This window comes from Filicampus tigris, chromosome 10 (genome assembly GCF_054856515.1).
Source record: "Filicampus tigris isolate MCC_2025a chromosome 10, RoL_Ftig_1.0, whole genome shotgun sequence".
Classification (NCBI taxonomy): domain Eukaryota; kingdom Metazoa; phylum Chordata; class Actinopteri; order Syngnathiformes; family Syngnathidae; genus Filicampus; species Filicampus tigris.
Genome location: NC_141226.1, coordinates 18,754,243 through 18,773,721, shown reverse-complemented (window position 1 = coordinate 18,773,721; position 19,479 = coordinate 18,754,243). Strand labels below are relative to the sequence as shown.

At 45.2% G+C, this 19,479-nt stretch overlaps 1 protein-coding gene across 1 annotated transcript in view; it reads right to left on the bottom strand.

Annotated features, from left to right (window-relative positions):
* Positions 1–369: 369 nt before the first annotated feature.
* The window catches only part of LOC147141148 (protein unc-13 homolog A), a 32,041-nt gene continuing 12,931 nt past the window's right edge, over positions 370–19,479 (bottom strand). Inside the window, exons 11-43 of the mRNA XM_086042589.1 lie at positions 17,981–19,033; positions 17,164–17,266; positions 16,175–16,218; positions 15,599–15,677; positions 15,289–15,294; positions 15,128–15,202; positions 14,828–15,047; positions 14,439–14,666; positions 14,209–14,350; positions 13,959–14,128; positions 13,675–13,790; positions 12,768–12,931; positions 12,490–12,643; positions 12,135–12,203; positions 11,685–11,774; positions 11,306–11,440; positions 11,034–11,161; positions 10,390–10,475; positions 10,161–10,287; positions 9,958–10,054; positions 9,243–9,386; positions 9,083–9,160; positions 6,746–6,823; positions 6,569–6,657; positions 5,415–5,558; positions 5,208–5,331; positions 4,070–4,126; positions 3,906–3,986; positions 3,666–3,813; positions 2,627–2,683; positions 2,457–2,543; positions 2,238–2,394; positions 370–1,356 (exon numbers count right to left, since the gene is read on the bottom strand). Coding sequence (XP_085898715.1) covers positions 1,065–1,356; positions 2,238–2,394; positions 2,457–2,543; positions 2,627–2,683; positions 3,666–3,813; positions 3,906–3,986; positions 4,070–4,126; positions 5,208–5,331; positions 5,415–5,558; positions 6,569–6,657; positions 6,746–6,823; positions 9,083–9,160; positions 9,243–9,386; positions 9,958–10,054; positions 10,161–10,287; positions 10,390–10,475; positions 11,034–11,161; positions 11,306–11,440; positions 11,685–11,774; positions 12,135–12,203; positions 12,490–12,643; positions 12,768–12,931; positions 13,675–13,790; positions 13,959–14,128; positions 14,209–14,350; positions 14,439–14,666; positions 14,828–15,047; positions 15,128–15,202; positions 15,289–15,294; positions 15,599–15,677; positions 16,175–16,218; positions 17,164–17,266; positions 17,981–19,033 — 4,822 coding nt within the window. The 3' untranslated portion in view covers positions 370–1,064. The remainder of the gene's footprint in view (positions 1,357–2,237; positions 2,395–2,456; positions 2,544–2,626; positions 2,684–3,665; positions 3,814–3,905; positions 3,987–4,069; positions 4,127–5,207; positions 5,332–5,414; positions 5,559–6,568; positions 6,658–6,745; positions 6,824–9,082; positions 9,161–9,242; positions 9,387–9,957; positions 10,055–10,160; positions 10,288–10,389; positions 10,476–11,033; positions 11,162–11,305; positions 11,441–11,684; positions 11,775–12,134; positions 12,204–12,489; positions 12,644–12,767; positions 12,932–13,674; positions 13,791–13,958; positions 14,129–14,208; positions 14,351–14,438; positions 14,667–14,827; positions 15,048–15,127; positions 15,203–15,288; positions 15,295–15,598; positions 15,678–16,174; positions 16,219–17,163; positions 17,267–17,980; positions 19,034–19,479) is intronic.

Below are 19,479 nucleotides of genomic sequence, written 5' to 3'. Positions count from 1 at the left end.
GCAATACTCGGCAAGGCCATACGACATTTTTATAGCAAACGAAACCAGGGAACAAATCCGAAAAGATGTCTCAGCAAATGGGCAAAATGGTGCTGCCCGGGGGGGGCAATGTCATTATTGTCATACATACTTAATAAGAAGTCAACCCCGACATTTTCTTGACAATAATATGTTCTATGCAAACACGACATTCTGCTTGATATTGTGTTTGTGAAATATGAGTTAAGCAGTTAAACCCACCCATTTTTGCCCATCTGTGGGGGCGGCCATTTTGTCACTTCTGCCGACTTCCGAAAATGACATCGAAGTTGCTCAGGGCTCCCATAACGGCCAATCACGGTTCAGCTTCAGAAAACAGCTGCGCCGCGATCGGTTGTTACGGGAGCCCTGAGCAACTTCGATATCATTTGCAGCGACAAAATGGCCGCCCCTGAGATGAACAAAAAAATGGTGGATTTTTGCCGCGTCACGCACTAGTAGCCTCCTGGACCCGAGTAGCACCAAAATTGCCAAGCTATCCTTTAAGCTGGACATCAAAGATATGAAACAAACGTCATTCCGTGGGTTGTTGTGGAATTGTGATCATCACCTTGTGTTTTTCCGTAGCTAGGTATTATTTGGACACCCCCTGTTAACTGTTAAGAAGCTGATCTCAGACGTGCACCTCAGATCCACTTGACACAAGACGGGCGGGTGAACAACGCACAAACACACAGACGGGCGTAGCGTAGCGTAGCGTAGCGTAGCGTAGCGACGCTCTCCTGAATAATCAGGGAGGCAAAAGTGCAAAAGTGGTCTACCTCCATCCATCCACATGTGACTTGTCAACATTTCGCATCTAAGTGTTGGCTGTAGAAAAAGTGTGGCGTTGGTATCATTAGCGTGGCGAACCTGAAGCCAAGAGTCAAAATGCGTCCAAAGGAAACGTGAATTTGTAGAAAGATATTCTGCCCTCAATGTTGCAAAAATGTCGGCGAAGGTATTTACAGTTTGCAGGCGTGTGTGCTTGTGTACCGCACGCGGCGGGTGGGCCCGCCGCCGCCGCCCCGGCCCCCCCCCCGCCCTCAGCTGCGGCCCTCCTCGGCCGAGCGCTGGTCCGACTTGAGCTTGACGAACTCTTTGGCCACGTCGTCGTTGTTGCGCTGCGACAGGATGCGCAGCACCGTCAGGCCCGTCTCGTCCATGTGGACGCGGCGGCCCAGCGGCAGCCAGCAGCTGACGCCGCCGGCCTTGTTGGCGATGTCCTTCACCTGCAGCACGGCCACGCCCACCGTGCGGTCCTCGCGGGCGAAGCAGTAGTCCTTCACGCACACTTGCAGCTCGTAACTCTCGGGACCCACCTCGGTGCCCAGCGAGCTGAAAAAAACGAGACGGGGCCAATGATTGAGCTGACGTCGTTGTTTGAGAGCGGATACTTTTAGGGACGTTTTTGTTTGCTGGCTTTCTGTAATATTTTCTATATTTTCTATATAAAATATGTGCCTTGGCTCAAGGCTTGTTGGGAAACACTTCGACTGTACGGGACTGCGTTGAAGTCTTCTTTAGCAATCTTAGCTGCTTTAGCAATTCTCTAATAGGCATATTATTTGGGGTGGGTAAATTTTGTGCTCAAGGGCCACACTCGATTCATAAGCAGTGAGGGACGCTTGGTCATTCAAAGATCAAGTGACAAAACACACACACCCATAAAATGTTATTATGATTTTACATTTTTTTTTTTTTTGGTCTCACGGAACCCTCCTGTTGTGTTTTTATTTTTTTTCTTTCTTTGGTACAGCAAGATTTTGTACTATTAAGCATTTATTTTGAAATAATTGCTTCTGTGAATATTCCAGAGAAAAAGGTTGTTATGTTTGCATAAAAAAAAAAAAAAAAGTGTATAAATGTTCCGATTCCTTTTAGGCTCTTTTGTAATCTAATTTGTCATTTAATATACCATATAAATTCAAAATCATTTTGGAAAACGTTCCCCGCTACTCATGGGCGACAGGGCCTGCAGCGAAAAGCTGAGAGTAAATGACAAGATGGTGGCAAAGCACTACTTTTAGAATAAAAAGGGCGATGGTGCCACCGGATGGCGCCAAAGCACTTTTTTTTTGTATTTGAAATTTTACTAAAATCACAAATCAAGATGCAGGGGAAGAATGTACAGCAGAAAGGAAAAAAAGAAAAAAGAAAAAAAAGAGCTGGCCCATCCGAGAATGTTTTTGCCGCATTGCCATCAAGCAGATACTCACTACTGGAAGCTCTCATTGAATTTAGGGGACCAGCTGTTGTTCTTGGATTTGGTTGCAAACTTCCTTTTCTTGTCACTCAGGTGAGGGCCGATGATGTAGACCTCCACGAAAGGCCGAAAACCCTGCGCCCTCCATTTCAGGTCGTTCGCCGCCACCACTGGAGGAACAAATTTTGGTCACGACAACCGACGCCATCGAGGCTGGCTGCTGCCGATTTACCTTTGATGCTGATCTTGTGCTCGCCGTTAGGCTGAGGTAGAATGTCTACGTGCATGACCACCTCTCCAACCGCATCCACCCCCGACGCTGCAAAATACATACCGATTCCCTTTTTTTTAAAAGGATCACAATGCCGGGACACAGAAAAGAGGCGGTAGCGCGTCGCGTACGTTTCTCTGGCGGCGCGTCTTCATTTGCCGTGTAGCGGATCCCTTTGCCTCCGTGGACTGAGAGGACACAGTTGAAGGCCAGAAAGATGTTTGTTAGAAGGCAGCAAATTATTGAAAGGGGAGTCGACCCCAGCATTTTTCTTGACAAAAATATGTTCTATGCTGGTTCACTAGTTGAAACACGGCATTCTGATTAATAGAGTTCACCGGCCCATTTTTTGTCCATCTAAGGGGGCGGCCATTTTGTCACTTGTGACGACTGAAAACGACATCACGGTTGCTCAGGGCTGAGGTAACGACCAATCAGCTCAGCTTCAGAAAACAGGTGAGCTGTGATTGGTTGTTACCTGAGCAACTGTGATGTCATTTTCAGTCGAAAGAAGTGACAAAATGGCCGCCTCCTGAGATGGCTTAAATGGGTGGATTTTGCTGCTTAAAGCAGAAGTCAACCCAAACGTTTTTTTTTCTTTCAAGAATATTTTCTATGCAAGCCCACTAGTTGAAACAGGTCACTCTGATAAATATTGCGTTTGTGGAATAAGTGTTAATCCACTCGTTTTAAGCCATCTCTGGGGGGCGGCCATTTTGTCTTCTGTCGACTGAAAATGACATCACAACTGCTCACAACCAATCACGGCTCAGATTTAGAAAACGGGTCAGCCTTGATTGGTCGTTGTGAGCAGTTGTGATGTCATTTTCAGTTGACAGAAGTGACAAAATGGCCGCCCCCCAGAGATGGCCAAAAACGAGTGCATTTTGTTGCTTAACTTACATTCCACAAACGCAAAATTAATCAGAATGCCGTGTTTCAACTAGTGGGCCTGCTGGGAACATATTCTTGAAAAAAAAATGTTTGGGTTGACTTCCGCTTTAACTCATATTCCACGAACCTAATATTCATCAGAATGCCTTGTTTAAACTAGTTGGGGCGCATAGCACATGAAAAAAAAAAAAAAAAAAAAACGTTTAAAGAAGCAAAGGCATGTTGTTACGTCAAAGAGATGTGCGAGTATTTGACTTTTGTGCGTACATGTCTTACCCTGAGCATGCTGGGAGAGAACAAACTTCCTGATGAGTTTGTCCGTGGCCTGCGTGTACAGAGATAAGGCGTAACGCAGAGACGCGAGGTCTGGACTCTTCTCCAAGAAGGTTTTCTTCAGGCCAACGCCGCCGGCATGGAAGTATTGCTGCGCAATGAAGACAAAAGTGTCTCAGAAGCCATGGTCAGACTTTTTTTGGCAGCATTTTAGCGTCGGAATTGTCGGTGGGCTGTACCAACCTTAATGGTGTCCAGTGCCAGCTCTATGACCGCACACTGCTTGGGAGTCAGAGCTTTGGCCTCCTCTCGGCCCATGTGCTCCTGCAAGAGGACGAGCGTTACAGCGCTTGGACTGTTGACTGCTTTTTTTTTGCACTCATCCCGCGCTGATGTCACCGCATTACCTTGAGTTTGGACAGTTGGCCTAATTCCTTCGCAGCATTGAAGATCATCTGAGTGCCCTGCGGAGAAAAGGCAGACAAACGACACTTAGAAATACACGAGGACCGACCGTGAACACAACGCACACACTCTATACTGGGGATGTGACGATTCAAGCCCAGATTCGATTCGGTTTTCAGTTCCCGATTTTCGATTCGATTTTTAAAAAATTGCTACCTTGCTTGTCTCTGTGCGCTAGTGTGGCTCTGCAGCCATGCACAAACGCAATACGCAAATGATGTTTGGCGCAAGCGCATAATTTGATCTACATATTCAAAATGTGCTATGTATCTGGAATGAAAAAACATTTGAAGACATCATTTTCTAGATGAATTTAATCAACCGGATTTCGCAATTTATCAAATCGATTAATCTGGGCGAATCGATTTTTGATCCATTTTCAATTAATCGTTACATCCCTACTGCAGTGTTTTTCAAACTTTTTTGAGTCAAGGCATAATTTATTTTATTGAAAAAATCCCACGGCACACCACCAGCTGAAATTGTGGGGAAAAAAAGCTTATTTTAACAATATAAGTGTTATATTGTTTATATAAGCCTTTTTGTTAACATTAAAGTATGACGTTGTATTATAACGTCTTGAATAGGAACTAAATAAACAAATAAATAAAATAAAAAAAAGTATTTTATAATTTTTCATATCGATACTTAGTGTGAAACATGGGCCTGTTTTGGATAAACATGCGTCACTAATTCGCTTGCCTCTAAACAAAGACAATTAGCTACCTGCTGCTGCTACCTGCTGGTATGAAAGAGTACTACAATGTAGTAAAGGCATGATTACGCTGCCAGGCTCAAGACCGCACAGGCACACAAATTAGATAATTTCCCACGGCACACCGGAAGATATCTCGCGGCAGACTGGTGTGAAACTCGCATCCAAACATCCGCAACCATCTACAAAGTACCATCCGAGCTGAGATTCTAAACCGCAAACATTTGACAGCGAAGCGACCTGCTCTCCACTACGACGTCATGTAAAACATTTTGGGTTGGTTGCAATTCGTCACAGAGCCGATTGTTGCATTTGACTTTGGGACTTCCCGCTGCAGAGGAGTGGAGGGGAGTCGTACCACCCACCGTTTGGTCAGTAAGTGTGGGAAGCACGATGGTTTTCTCCATGGTGTTCATCACCAGTTTCCACAGCTCCTTCAGCACTCTCTTCAAAACAGTCTTCTCGCAGATCTTAGCAAACAGAGACAGGCTGAAGCACACAACAGCTTCGCGTTAGCATGGCCATGTCACGAAAAAAAAAAAAAAAAAAACTCTTCCATGTTTGACACCCACTTGCTGTCCAGAAAGTCCATGATGGGCTGCAGAACATTGTCCGCTTCCTGCACGACGCTGCCGTTCGCCGGCACGGTCTGACCTTTGACCTGGGCCAGGATATCCCCCATCTGTCTGACGTTGTCCTCAATTTGGGGCTGGAAACTAACAGCGAAACAAAGAGCACATTCATATCACGTCTTGGGGTTCGGCTAGCAGCAGCTCTGTGTTCATGACAGTCGGCAGTGGTGGCAAAAGGAATCACATTCTGTGCTTGAAGACGAAATCAACCCAAACATATTTTTTTCAAGAATATGTTCCCAGCAGGCCCACTAGTCGAAACTAGTGGGATTGCATAGGACATATTCTTGAAAAAAATATGCATGGGTTGACTTCCTCTTTAACTCATTCACTGCCAGACATTTTCAGACCCTCTTTTACCTTAAAGAAGCACTGGGCAAGAATTCGACCTTAATAACTTTTTTTCACAACTCTTTTGATGAAACATTGACTTACTAGTAGTTGAATGGGACTTTTGTCATGCCCTGGGGGGGGGGTCTGTATCGTTTTTACTGGCACTAAGCAAATTTGAGGAGGATGGGAGCAACCCTGGCACTTCCCCAAAAAATACAAATGTCCTGAATGGCATACTCACTTCCTCCTTTCGCTATAAGGACAGAAGTCGATTCGAACGTCTACGCGCTATTACTGGTGTCATGGCAGAAGCCCCAAAACAAACAAAAAAACCAAAATTATTGTTTGAACAAAATTAGATTGATTACCTCATCGCTACTCATCTTTCACACAGCCACTGGAAATAGAATTTTAATTCAGTCCAACTTGCAGGCCAACGAGAGCTCAGGATTTCACGAATCCTGGGAATCCGGGAAATGTGGTTGACTTTTGTCAAAAGACTACCGCTTTTGTCCACATGGCGCCGCCATAATCAACAAAAACTGACATAATATGGCACAGTGTTGCTCTAACGTTTGAAAAAAAATGTGAAAAAAATACAAATGTGTTCCTGGCATTGAATGGCTGTAAAGTAAATTTGCCAATGGCAGTGAATGAGTTAAGTAAAAAGGAATCACTCGCGCCAAACACAGAAAAACGCGACTTAAGCGCAGCACCAAAAGTACTTGGTAACGTCTCGCCGCTGAGATCGGCACACCAACCTGACAGCAAAGATGCGGCTGAGGTCGTCCATGACGCTGTTGAGTTTATTCTGCAGTTCTTTCAGGAAGTCACTCGCCTCCACGTTGAGCTAGACGAATCCCATCAGACGGACGGATAATCGTCACCGTGTTGTCATGTTAGACTCCGCCGATGATGTGAATCAGGCCGCTACTCACGTCTTTGCCCCCCATTGCCTCAAACATCTTCTCCAGCTGAACTCGGAGCTGCTGGATATTGTTGATGATGATGCATGGCTGCGGATAAAAGAGAGAAAAAAAAAAAAAAGGAAGGAAGAGGGGTAAGTTATTCCATACACGTTTAAGTTTCACTCTTCTTTTCATCCGCCAACGTTTGGCTGTAATCAGTCCGCTCTAGCCCTTAGAAAAAGTCGGCGAGGAAGGAAAAGCTCAGGTTTTCACTAATGAAATCCTCCTCGGAGGCTCGGTTCCCTCAGGGAGTGCCGCCTGCTCGCTTTCCTTCGGCAAGTGGCCATGTCACTTACACTTGCAAGAGGGCGGGGAGGGGGCGGGTGGGGCTTCTGCCAATTCACGTCCATTGATTCCAACTTTAGTCAAGTCAAAAATGTTTATGTTCTATGTGTCCCCACTCGTCTAAGCACGGCATTCTGATTATTGCCTTTGTGGAATGTGAATAGCCACCTCTTGGGGGAGCCATTTTGCTACTTGGTGTCGACTTGAAATGACATCACGGTTCAGGGCGGCCAATCACGGCTCACCTGTTTTCAGAGTTTGGTCAAGTGACGGTCGCAAGGTGAGCGGTGATTTGGTCGTTAGCATATTATTGTCAAGAACATTTTTGACTTGTCTTCCCCTTTAAAAATAAGAAAATATTTCTTAAAAAAAAACAAAAAACTTTTTTTTTTAAAAAAACAGCTTCTTAATGTATTGCAGTTGAAGTTCAGTTCAAAAATCTAAATATTAAATCCAAAGTATCATTTCAAAACAAAGTTTTTAAAGAATGAATGAAAATTACACAAAAAATGTAAACACAAGTGAACTTTACTTAGGCAATGACTCCTTTGCGCACCAACGGTCGCAAACTTTAATTTCTTGTTTTTGAACATGTTGCGACAAGAAAACCTATTTGCGACTGTTAAAACCGTCTGCGAATGTCTGCTGAACGTCTTTGTGACCAAAAAAAAAAAAAATCATCACTCACTACCTTCACAAACCTTTGCTACTCAGTCAGGTACGGAGAGGAAGTCAACGCAAACATATTTTTTCAAGAATATGTTCAATGCAAGCCCACAAGTTGAGCATTCTGATAAATATTAGGTTTGTGGAATAAGAGTTAATCCACCCGTTTTTAGCTATCTCCGGGGGCGGCCATCTTGCCACTTCTGTCAACTGAAAATGACATCACAGTGCTCAGGTAACAACCAATCACGGCTCAGCTTTAGAAAACAGGCGAGCTGTGATTGGTCGTTACCTGAGCCCTGGGTAGTTGTGATGTCATTTTCAGTCAACAGAAATGACAAAATGGCCGCCCCCTGAGATGGCTAAAAAGGGATAGATTTTGCTGCTTAACTCATATTCCACAAACGCAATATTAATCAGAATGCCTTGTTTCAACTAGTGGGCATGCTGGGAACATATTCTTGAAAAATATATGTTTGGGAAAAGTTTTCTCTTTAAGTCAGAGACATCAGTGCTGATTTTTCTCAGCTGTCAATTGGCCGTGCGCACCTCCACACACACACAAACAGACCTGCAGTTGTGTGGATTGTTGCAAGAGTTTTCAGGAAATGATCGCCTGTGATTTGCGATTGGATGAGTGAGTGAGGGGGTGGGGCCAGTGGGCCAAGAAAAAGGATGGCTCGCCTGTGCCTACGGGAGGACTGCTGACGGCTGACAGAATCGCGAGTTGGACGCTTTCGCTGGCAACATAAAGCGTTTATTCTTACAATAAAGCGGTGATTGATCGACCACCGCTCGTCTCCATTTCATTGTGTAAGCAGACACTCGAGTATATTGCCCGTCTCTTCACGGTTTAAGGAGGGCCTTTGGTCAATTTGCTGACGGCTGATGAGCGGATCTCAGACTGTTCATCAGCTAGCATTAGCGGACGCCTTTTCAGATGGCCGCGCGCCAGCCACTGCCCATTGCGCTTTTGTCAGATGTGAAGCTGGACTTGCATATTTTGCTAGTGACATATTTTTGATCAATTGCACTCAAATTATTGCGCCATGCCTGAAGCTGCCAGTTTACTGCCGAATCCACGACCTGTTGGTTTCAGCGAGACGTCCGTGTCGTTGTTGGCCAAACACGTGATTTCACAAAATTTCCACAAAAATTTCCGGTCCGTTTACCGCCTTCCGCTTACAGCCGGCGTAAAGCTTCCGCCATCCGTTTATCTGCCTTTTTCTCCGTCCGGACCAAATAGCAATCTTTGACTTGACACTTCATCAAATCAATTTTTATTTATATAGCACTTTTCATGCCTAAAAACTCAAAGTGTTGTACAATAGAAAAAAAAAATCAAACATCACTTACCACTTTCTCCTTCTTCACATGATTTGGGAATTCCTTCGCTATGATGTCAGCGTAGGACAGCAGAACATTGCCGATGGTCTAAGCAACGAGAGAGAGGATGAGGACGGTGTCAAAACAAATGGAAGATCTCTGCAGATAACATTTGGGAGGTGAAGGTCACCTTGGCAAATCTCTTCATGTAGTTGCCGACAATCTGCGGGTCGGGACACTCCAGTTTGCGGATGATTTCGAAGCTCTGATTGAGCTGAGAGAAAACGTCCACCACGGAGCAGGAGAACAAAGCGTGCTCTGAAGTGACCTGGAACTGCACAGCGAGAGGAAAGCGCAAAGAGCGAGCACTTAACATGAGGAGCTCCGAAGTGGGAAGGTAGCGTACGTGACGGGGACACGATTGCTTTTTTTTTTTTTTTTTTGCCCGAGGCCACCGTAATGGGACCCAAACGATTCCTGACACACGAGCTTGGACAATCCTGGTAACGACCTTTTTCGTGGTGCGAAATGAAGCGGGGCGGCATGTGATCCCGTGTGTGTTTTTTCTCGTGATGTGAAGAAGTGGCGCCTTTCTGCTGTCATGTTTTCTTTTTGCCAGTCACCCGCGGCACAGACTCATCGCCGATTGCCGCCCGGGCATCCGATGTGCCGAGTCAGCTGCGAACTACCTGAATTACCGCGAGACATGCATGACTACGTTATCGGGGCTCAAATCTGAAGAGCTTTCGCATTTTAATCGCTGACTATTGAAAGTTTTTCCAGGACGGTTTTTGCAAAAATCAGGCACAAACATATTGGAACGACGTTTCTAATACGCGATGTTGTGTGTTTGTGTGCTTCACAGCATTCGCAGAGTTAAAATAATGAGAGAATAAAGCGCTTACGCCGTCCTTTTTGTCCCTCTCCAAAGCACCATGGAGAAAATCTCGGGACACTTCCTCGTTTTCATCCAACCACATGATGACAAACGGCTCAAACCATCTGCAGTGGAAATATGACGGCAGGGAAAAAAATAAATAAAAAAAAAAAAAAACATGATTTGTTGCCTAATGCTACGTGAAGTAGGTCTCTGGCTAAAAATACTCACGCAGGATATTCAGGTACATGTTTCTGGAAGGTGGGCAGTTCCTTGCAGTACTCATTATAAAGCCACTTCACCTTGAAGTGCAAATTCATATAATCTGCACTTTTACACAGACGGTGCTTCTCATGTTCTAAATACAGAGAGAGAAAGACGAGGGAAAACAAGGTGAGATGTCTGAAAAGATGCTCCCGAATGGGCACAAATGGCTCTCGCTGTTGTTCGCGTCATTCACCTTCCATGGCGTATTTCATGTCTTGGGCAAACATATTCCACATGACCTCAGCACTGATCTTGCCCACATTTAGTTCCTGTGGAAACCTAGAAGAGGAAACTAGCTGCTCAAACTAAATCCATCAATTCATAAAAAAAAACAAAAAAAACCGATGCCTTTTTTTCCCAAGAAACTGTTTCTGTATGACATACTGCATACCACGAGAGTGTCTTAAAGTGGAAATCAATCCAAACATTTTTTTTTCAGGAATATTTTCCATGCAAGCCCACTAGTTGAAACACGGCATTCTGATTAATATTGTGTTTGTGGAGTGTTAATCCACCGGTTTTTAGCCATCTCTGGTGGCGGCCATTTTGTCTTCAGTCGACTCAAAATGACATCACGGCTCAACTTTAGAAAACAGGCGAGCTGTGATTGGCCGTAGTGAGCAGTTGTGATGTCATTTTCAGTTGACAGAAATGACAAAATGGCCGCCCCCCGAGATGACTAAAAACGGGTGGATTTTGCTGCTTAACTCATATTTCGCAAACGTCTTTCAACTAGTGGGCCTGCCGGGAACATATTCTTGAAAAAAATGTGTTTGGGTTGATTTCCCTTTTAAATACACAGTACAAAGACAATTTGAAGCCATGAAACAGACTTACTGATTAAGGCAAGGCGTGTAGGAGTTTTTATCCTCCTCTATGATGGACACAATGAGCGTGATGAGTTTGGACCAGAAGTCCAGGTTCTTGACACTTGGACCCTGCTCATCTGGAGGGACCGCCTTTGACTGGGGACAGGAAGGTCACAGCTTCAACGTTAGTCAACAGAGGCCCATTTTTTTTTTCAGGTTTTAACACGTTGGAAGGTCAAAGTCATTTGAATGCGAAAATAAGAGTTAAATGCTCTAAATTGTTCACATGTGCAAACTTACGGGATCGGTTTGATATTCCCTATTGTAGAGGTCGTGACAGTTGTTGAAGATGTACTCATAGGTGGAATTGAGACAGGCTTTGACACAATCCTTCACAACCTGGCTGGCTCTGGGGGGACTTTGTAGTTCCTGCACCTAAAAGGAGGAGCTCAATGAAAACGTACAAACATAACAACAAGTTCACTAATTTCAACAACTTCTCTCTCCAATAGTTTCCATTTGGATAGGCTAATGTAAGCGGATTCTCAGGATGGCCCTCAGGCTTCTTGACAGAAGGGACTGGAAATGTAAGTTGGTTTTTTTTTTTTTTTTTTTGGGGTTGCATAGAGTACATCCCGATGAAACGGAACCTTTTCCTTCACCTGACATTCCTTCTTACCTTCATCCTGAAGAATGTGATGCTGGTAAGTAGGTCCACGGTAGACTTGAGGTCTTGGAGTCTTTCTGGACTGCTGGCAGGGAAATTATTCTGAAAGTGTCATGGTAAACACGCAGGTTGGAAATGGCACAAGATCACGTTTCTTGAATGTCTTTCCTTTGTATTTATAGCATCAAGAAACATCAAGGTGTCATCTCAATACATTCAAATATCCAATAGCCAATGAAAAGCCATAATTCAACAGCTCCAGAAATGAAAGAAACACAGAAATGAGGTAGGAATTGGCATTCTGAAATGTACTTAGCAATGTGTTTACACATTTTTTAAGTTCAACGAATGAAATAAACACATTTTTCTATGATGTGGCACAATGGCATTCAAATGATTTGCGATGCACCCGTATTGAAGAATGACACACGAGTCAAAAAAAAAGTAGACAGAATCGAGTACCCGGTACATGGAGAGGTCAATCCTGAGGGAGTTGTGCAGCTGATCCAGCAACTTGACAAACCTCTCCTTCTAAAAATGGAAATGACAAAAGTGCTAAGAAAGACAGCACAGTTGATAGATGACTTTGTACCATTTAACGTCAAGAAGTCATATCAGATGATGATGAATGTTTGTCCAAGTGGGCTGGGTCACATTTTATTTGTCTTCGCACTCACCCGGAGGGAGTTTTTTGCGCATTAACAACTTCATCCCAAGAACTGGGAATTCCAGCAGGAAAGAATAGAGCTGATTTTTTGTTGTTGTTTTTTTTTTTTTCAACACAGACAACATTTAGAAAATGGTGTCAGGTACTTACGCCAAAGTTAGATGCAGCAAATCTATCTGAGGCAGAAACATTGTTGGAGGACTGCGTGGTGTGAGCATAGTAAGCATTGATGTTGGCAAGCAAGGTGCTCATCACAGCGGGAACTCCGGGGCACATGTATTTAGATGACAAGCAGGCAAAGTGGCTGTTGATTGGAAAAAGGGGGGCGGGGGGGGGGGGGGGGGGGCGTTTGGTAAATAAATGATGCATGTTTCTGTGGCAAAACTAGTATTTGAAACGGATCAACTTGGATGACGAGCAGCACTGACGTCATAGCCTGGTAGATGGACTCCACACCATAACGCATGGCAAACTCATCCACTATCTCCTGAGCGGTCTCCTCAAAATACACCTTCCAGGCATCGTCTCCTTTGGCGTCGGGAATCTTTACGACGCCGCCGTTCTGTTCCTCAGTGGTGTACTGGAAGAGATGCTAAACAACAGAGACAAAAAAAAAAGGGTGTTTCTCGTAGCCCGGATACATTTTGGAGGTGGGTTAATAAATACTACTGTATAAGCACCCCTTCAGAATTAGGCCAACTTTATTTTTGCTATCAATGCAATACAGCGTCAACTTACTTAAAATACAAAACTGGATGCAATTAAGAATGTACTTGAAATAGCTTACAGATCATTTCTGCCCTGCCCTTGAATTTCCCCTAAAAACAAATGTACTAGCAGTTTACAGCAATCCTGAAAGAAAGTGCAAGTGAAAGACAATTGTGACGAGTTCTTTGTCAGGCAATGAACCATATTTGACTAACTTACGGGGTACAAGAAAAAGATCCCGAACAACTTGACTCGGAGTGATGGATGGATGGATGGATGGATGGATAGATAGTCAGCTAGCTAGCTAGACAGGTAGTCAGCTAGCTAGCTAGATAGATAAATGGATAGATAGATACAGTATATAGTCATCTAGCTAGCTAGATATATAGATAGTTACAGTATATAGTCTCCGAGTTAGCTAGCTAGCTAGCTAGATAGATAGATAGATAGATAGATGGCATTTATATTGTTGTTTGGGATAGGCTGTTTGGTACTTAATTGAACCAATGAGGAAAATGTGTTTTATTTATTTTTTTTGGGGGGGGGATATATTGAACTATGTTGATATGTCATATATTTGATTATGTAAAAATACAAATGTAACATTTCCCCCACAATGAGCCTGACCTCATGAAGACAGGTGTACTGGACATGATAAGGCGCCACAGTCTCCTCTCCTTTAATCTCCACGCTGATGTGCATGCGGATGGCCCCCGACACAGCAGATTTATCGGTCCTCTTGTCTGTCACATGCGAGTGAGACATACAGCACATGCTTTGTCGGTTGGCGTGTCCATTTCCAGCTGACGACATGTTACCATCTGCGTCATCTTTTCTTATCTGTGTGACTTGTATAACAAACGCCGCTTATGTGCGCTCTCGCCGCCTTTTCTCTGAGCCTGGGAACTCACCGAGGTTATACCAGACATCCATCTCCCCACTCAGCGTGCGGACTTCGATGATGGTCTGACCGAGGAAGTCGTCGCTCTCGCGTTTGAACCTCTGTTTGACGCGAGACTTGATGTCGTCATCCTCGTCCCACACTCGAACCTTGATGCGATCCGAAGAGTTGTGGCACTCGCTGGATGAGCCGCGGGTATTGTTAGCGAACAAACACGGAGACGCGAACACATTCAGGCAGCATTTGAAATGTTTACTCACAAGTGGAAGTTCTCTTCCCAGACTGGGTTGAGGTTGCCGTAAATAGTCTTGGTTCTTTTTTTGGTCTTTCCCACCTGGACAGTCACATATGGATCACTGGAACCGGTTTTGTCTTTAGCCTGGAGCCCCTGCGCACATACCACTGTGGAAAAGAGCCAACACGGACATTGACACAGCCAGGTGAGGTGTACGGAAGTGGAAAGGCGATACGGAAGCGCAATTGATCTCACCGGTGATGCTGATCTTTGCCGACCATTTGGACGTGCCGTCAAGCACGCTCTGCTTGATCTGTTTCATCTGGTTGCCGTGTGTCGATTTGTCAAGCCCAAAGACTTCCTGGATCTGCTCAAAGATCTCCGGTTTGTTCCTCTCTCTGATCTTCATGCGGTCCTTCAGGACCATGATGATATTTTGGGTTCGGTCTTCCGCTCCATGCTTGGAACTTTTCTCGGCAGCCCCTTTAACGACGGGTGGGTGGAAAAATCGAGAATTGAAAACACATTTGTAAGGCCATGTTGCCTATGAGCCACACGGGTGACTGCCACGAGAAGTTAAACCGAGCAGAAGACCGCAGAAGAGGCGCTAAACTAGCGTCGACGGCGACGAGCCAACAACTTACTCTGCAGGCAGTCGGCGTTCAGCAGATCTTGGCACTTGTCGTGACACTTGACGCCACACTCGGAGCAGCGCATGCCCTGTCTGGCGATGCCCCACAGCAAGCCTTCGCATTCATAGCAGTAGGTGGGGGTGGTGGCTGTCCACACTTCAAAATTGTGCGGCGTCGTGGAGGAGATGGGGTAGATGAGAGCCTGCAGCGTTTTCTTATAAACGTGACTTTTCTGCAAAAGACACGGAGAGGGATTGGAGGACCGGCACCCATGTCAGAGGAGCGGGAGACAAAGGGAACATTGAGACCCACCAACTCTTCATTGCCCAGAGTTGTTGAAGCCATCGCGGAGGTGATTCCAGCCTTCCGAGAGTTCTGCACTAGCGACTGAGAAAAATATTACAACGGGGGCTTATTTCAGGAAAACCAGCGTGTGGAATTTACAAATCTAGAGCAGATAGAAGAGTACTTACCATCGCCTGATGTAATAAAGGAACAGGGACAAAAAAAAAAAGAAAAACATAGAGAGAAAAGTCAGAAACAAAGATACTGTAGTCATTTGAGCAGTTTTAGTCTTTTGAATGTTGTTAATGTGGATATTCTTTCTCTCTTATTTTTGCCCCTTTTATAAGGACTGATGGACTGTATATGTAGCTAACCTAGAAAGCTCATCATTAATTGTCCTGGACTGACCTCTGATTGAGAGTCCAATATTTCTTCAAATTAACATGTGTGTGTGTGTGTTTATGTGTGTGTGTGTGTGTGCGTGCGAGACTATCTTACCAGATCCCTGACAAGAGGAATGGCTTTTCTCTTCCGAAGGTCTGGCATGCTATCAATACTATAGAGTGCACCTCCCATTCTGCATACAAAAGGGGAAGACCCATCATCACAAGCAGTGCAACGCAAGAGTGGAGACAACCCCGAAGGTCCTCTTGAAAAACACAATGAATCTAATCTTCCCCCACGATTGAATGGATTCTTGCTCCACTCTTCCATTTGCTTCAATTCCGCCAAGTAAATTGTATCATAAATATTAATCATAAATATCAATCAACGGAGTAGCCGGTGTAACAGCGACGCACATATATCAGCAGAGCAACTGTGTTGTGTAATTAAATGCTAGCTAAGTAAGCTCACTTCTACTCATCACTTATTTTTGCTAAAAGCCCAAAACGAAATCAGCCTGAAGCAAAACGTTGCGAGGAAATGTGTCTTTTCAATCTGCTGCTAGTGTTCCCAGTGTAATTATTCAAATGGGTCTTGATCTTAAAAGTGACATTAGCAGCAATACACAGATTGTCTTCATTTCCATGTCTGGGATATTGTGTTCATTTACATCGGACAGCAAACACTCACCCTCCTTTACCAAACCAGAGCGAGCTGGAGGTTTCTCCTCGCGCCTGAAAAGGAAAGAATTTTTATGAGAGAGATTTTTGGCGGCGCGGGAAGACGATTCGATATCTCACTAGCTAATCTTCTATGGTTTACATACACAATAATAATACATCAAGGGACTCCACTTACATAAGGTTAAAAGAATCCATTAAGGTTACAATTATTGCTTCTAATTTGTGAAGAAGAAAAAAAGATTGTGTTGACTCTGACCAACTATTAGAGCTCTCAAAAGACATAAAGACCAATATGCATACCTTCCAAAGACCTGACTTTTCTTGTGACTATTAGATTTAGCCAGAAATGAGTACATTCTTTTCAAGCCACCATCAACTTGGACCTACCTGTCAGCATGCTCCAGTGATGGCCAAGAAAAGTGCATGCGAGTGTCGCTATGGCAATGACATGAAACTGGAACAAAAACAAAGTTGGGCCGACACGTAAACAAACAAAAAAAAAAAGAAAAGACAAAGAAAGGGAGGCCAAGTATCGAAAAACACAGTGACATACGCACATAAACATTGAAGCAAGTGATTAATACTGTGCACAACTCAATTTAAAAACAATGAATAGCAACAAAATATGTGAATAATGCAAGTGCAAACTGATAAAAGCAACCCAAATATTTCGCAGCCATACGTCGCGGCTACATCAGGCACTCAAAACGGCATTCCGGCGCTACGTCATGAACTAAACGTTTCTAGTCTGCCAGGTCACCGATTTGGCGAAAACGGAAATATTTCATTTGTAGTATATGAAACACATTGCACATGCTTTTTCACCTCTAGCTGCAAACACGTTCAAAACACACTCTAAGAACCTTATGTATGTCTTTTTAGCGTATAAATAAAGAATGTACTTCACATACATATTTCAAAGACTTGGTCGAGTTTGTGGAACGTCTATTTTTGGCACCGGTTGTGCGCCGAGCACCGCTGCCATTGCGCACTTACCTCGCGAAGCTGGTCTAAAACCTTGTTGTAGAGTCTTAGCCAGTTCTCTTTGGCTCGGACTGCTGGATCCACTGGCTCTTTGGGCTCCTCTTTGACCGGAGGACTGGTGCAGACATTTTGGGGGTGAGGCGTTCAACTTGTGATGTGTGACCAAGATACTGAGACGAACAGGGTGTCCCAAAAGTCACTACATTTGCTTTTATCTCTTTTGTTCAATAAATTCATCATTTGACCGCTTAGCCGTTTTTGAAAGCATGTCATTCGCTAGCCCATTGCTGACCAAAAATGACTGCCTCGCAAGAATTTTTTTGCGTCCCCCCCGACTGCAGTTCAGATCCCGTTTCAGGAGCTTTGTGGCCATCACGCTGCTTGAGCGCATAGTCGTTGCTTCACGCTATCCATGGCTTCAAGCAGAAGAAGAAGATTCTCAACAATCTTCTTTGCGTACGGGTAATGCTTTATCACTTTCTCTGCAAAAAGAGTTTGGTGTTGTCATTAATAGCAGGCCTTCCACTAATAAGATAAGAATGCCTTTATTGATCCCACAGTGGGGAAATTTTCATTAATAGAAGAGATCCTGCTTCAAGAAACCTGCCGTGGATGGTGTAACTTGAACAAGCAAAGCTTCTCAATATGGCGCTGACTTTCCGCTCAAGGACAGAAAAACCTCGTGACATGCTGCAATTTTGCAACGCTACTTCAACTTCGAGAAAGATACAAAAACAGCAAAGCCTGAAAAGGGGGAAAAAACTAAAAGGGGAAGTATATCGTGACTTGTGGGACACCCTGTGCATGTGATGCTTCGTGTCTCGCCTACCTCTCAGGCGGCATCTCTTTTTCCTCAGGGGTCGGTGGCCTGCTTGTGTCAATGGGCTCCTTCTGCTCCAGGCTGAGGTTCTCCTCCGGGGGGGTCGGCGACACCTCGGCCTCCTCCGGTGTGTTTCCCTCCTCCAACCGAGGCTCTTCATCCATTTGCGAGCCCTCGTCCATCGGGGCAGCTGACTGTACGGTGGCCGAGCCATGAAGTAGAGAGGCGGGCTGAGTAGAATTTGCAATCTGTTGGGGAGAGGGGCCCGTGACAGTGGACGGGGGCTGAGTTGCAGCCAAGGTGGCCGGGTGGGAAGGTGGAAGATTGTTTGCTGCTGCAGACTGATGCTGTTCAGATGCGGCCGGTGGCGGGGGATGAGACTGGGCGGGTTGCGCGGCGGGGACCGAAGACAGAAACGTGGAAGCTAAGCCCGTGACGGCGGCTGTCAGGGGTTTGGCCATTGAGAAGAAGGAAGCGGCAGACGCAGCCGCCTGTGCCTGCGTTTGGGGCGGGGCCTGTTTAGGTGCTTGAGAAGTGTGCTGCGCTGTTGGGGCAACGCCAGCAGGGGGAGCCTGGCTGGTCGCCTGATTGGCGGGTTGTTTTTCATGTACCGAGGGCTGTTTCTCCAGCGGGGGTCTCGAGCTTGCCGCATCGAGAGCGGCTGGGGCAGCGGATGGTGGGGTGGGTGTGAACGGAGGTTCCAAATCCTCACTGAGGTTTCCATCCAAATTGTAGAAGTCGTCATCATCGTACGTCAAGTCTTCATCCTCATAAAGGCCCTCCTCTTCCACCTCGTATAAGCCACCGTCTTCTTCCTCATACAGAGCTGCCTCCTCGCCCCCATCTTTGCTGTAGCCGCCCTCGTCACTATACGCGCCCTGGGTCTCGTCGGGGTCCCAGTCTGGCGAACCTTTACTGTAGCTCACAGACGAGTGGCACGAATGGTAGGAGTCATTCTCGTCGTAGGGGTCCCGATCTCCGTATTCACCGACGTAGTCCTCTTCACTCAGCTGACTGCTGCATCGGCTCAACTCTGCAGATGATGCGTAGCTTCCGGTGGGACTGCAAGAAAAAAAGAAGAGAGGGGAGAATGCGCTAGGTGTCTACTGTGGGCAGGAAATAGACCGGAACGGCCAGCTGAAAGGCCTTAAAGGGGAAGTCAACGCAAACATTTTTTTTTTCAAGAATATGTTCCATGCCAGCCCCCTAGTTGAAACAGGGCATTCTGTTAAATATTGCGTTTGTGGAATAAGTGTTATTCCACTTGCTTTTAGCCATCTCTGGGGGCGTCCATTTTGTCTTCTGTCGACTGAAAATGACATCACAACTGCTCACAACGACCAATCACGGCTCAGATTCAGAAAACAGGTCAGCCGTGATTGGTCGTTGTGAACAGTTGTGATGTCATTTTCAGTCGACAGAAGACAAAATGGCCGACCACAGAGATAGCTAAAAACGTGTGCATTTTCCTGCTGAACTTTATATTCCACACGCAATATTAATCCGAA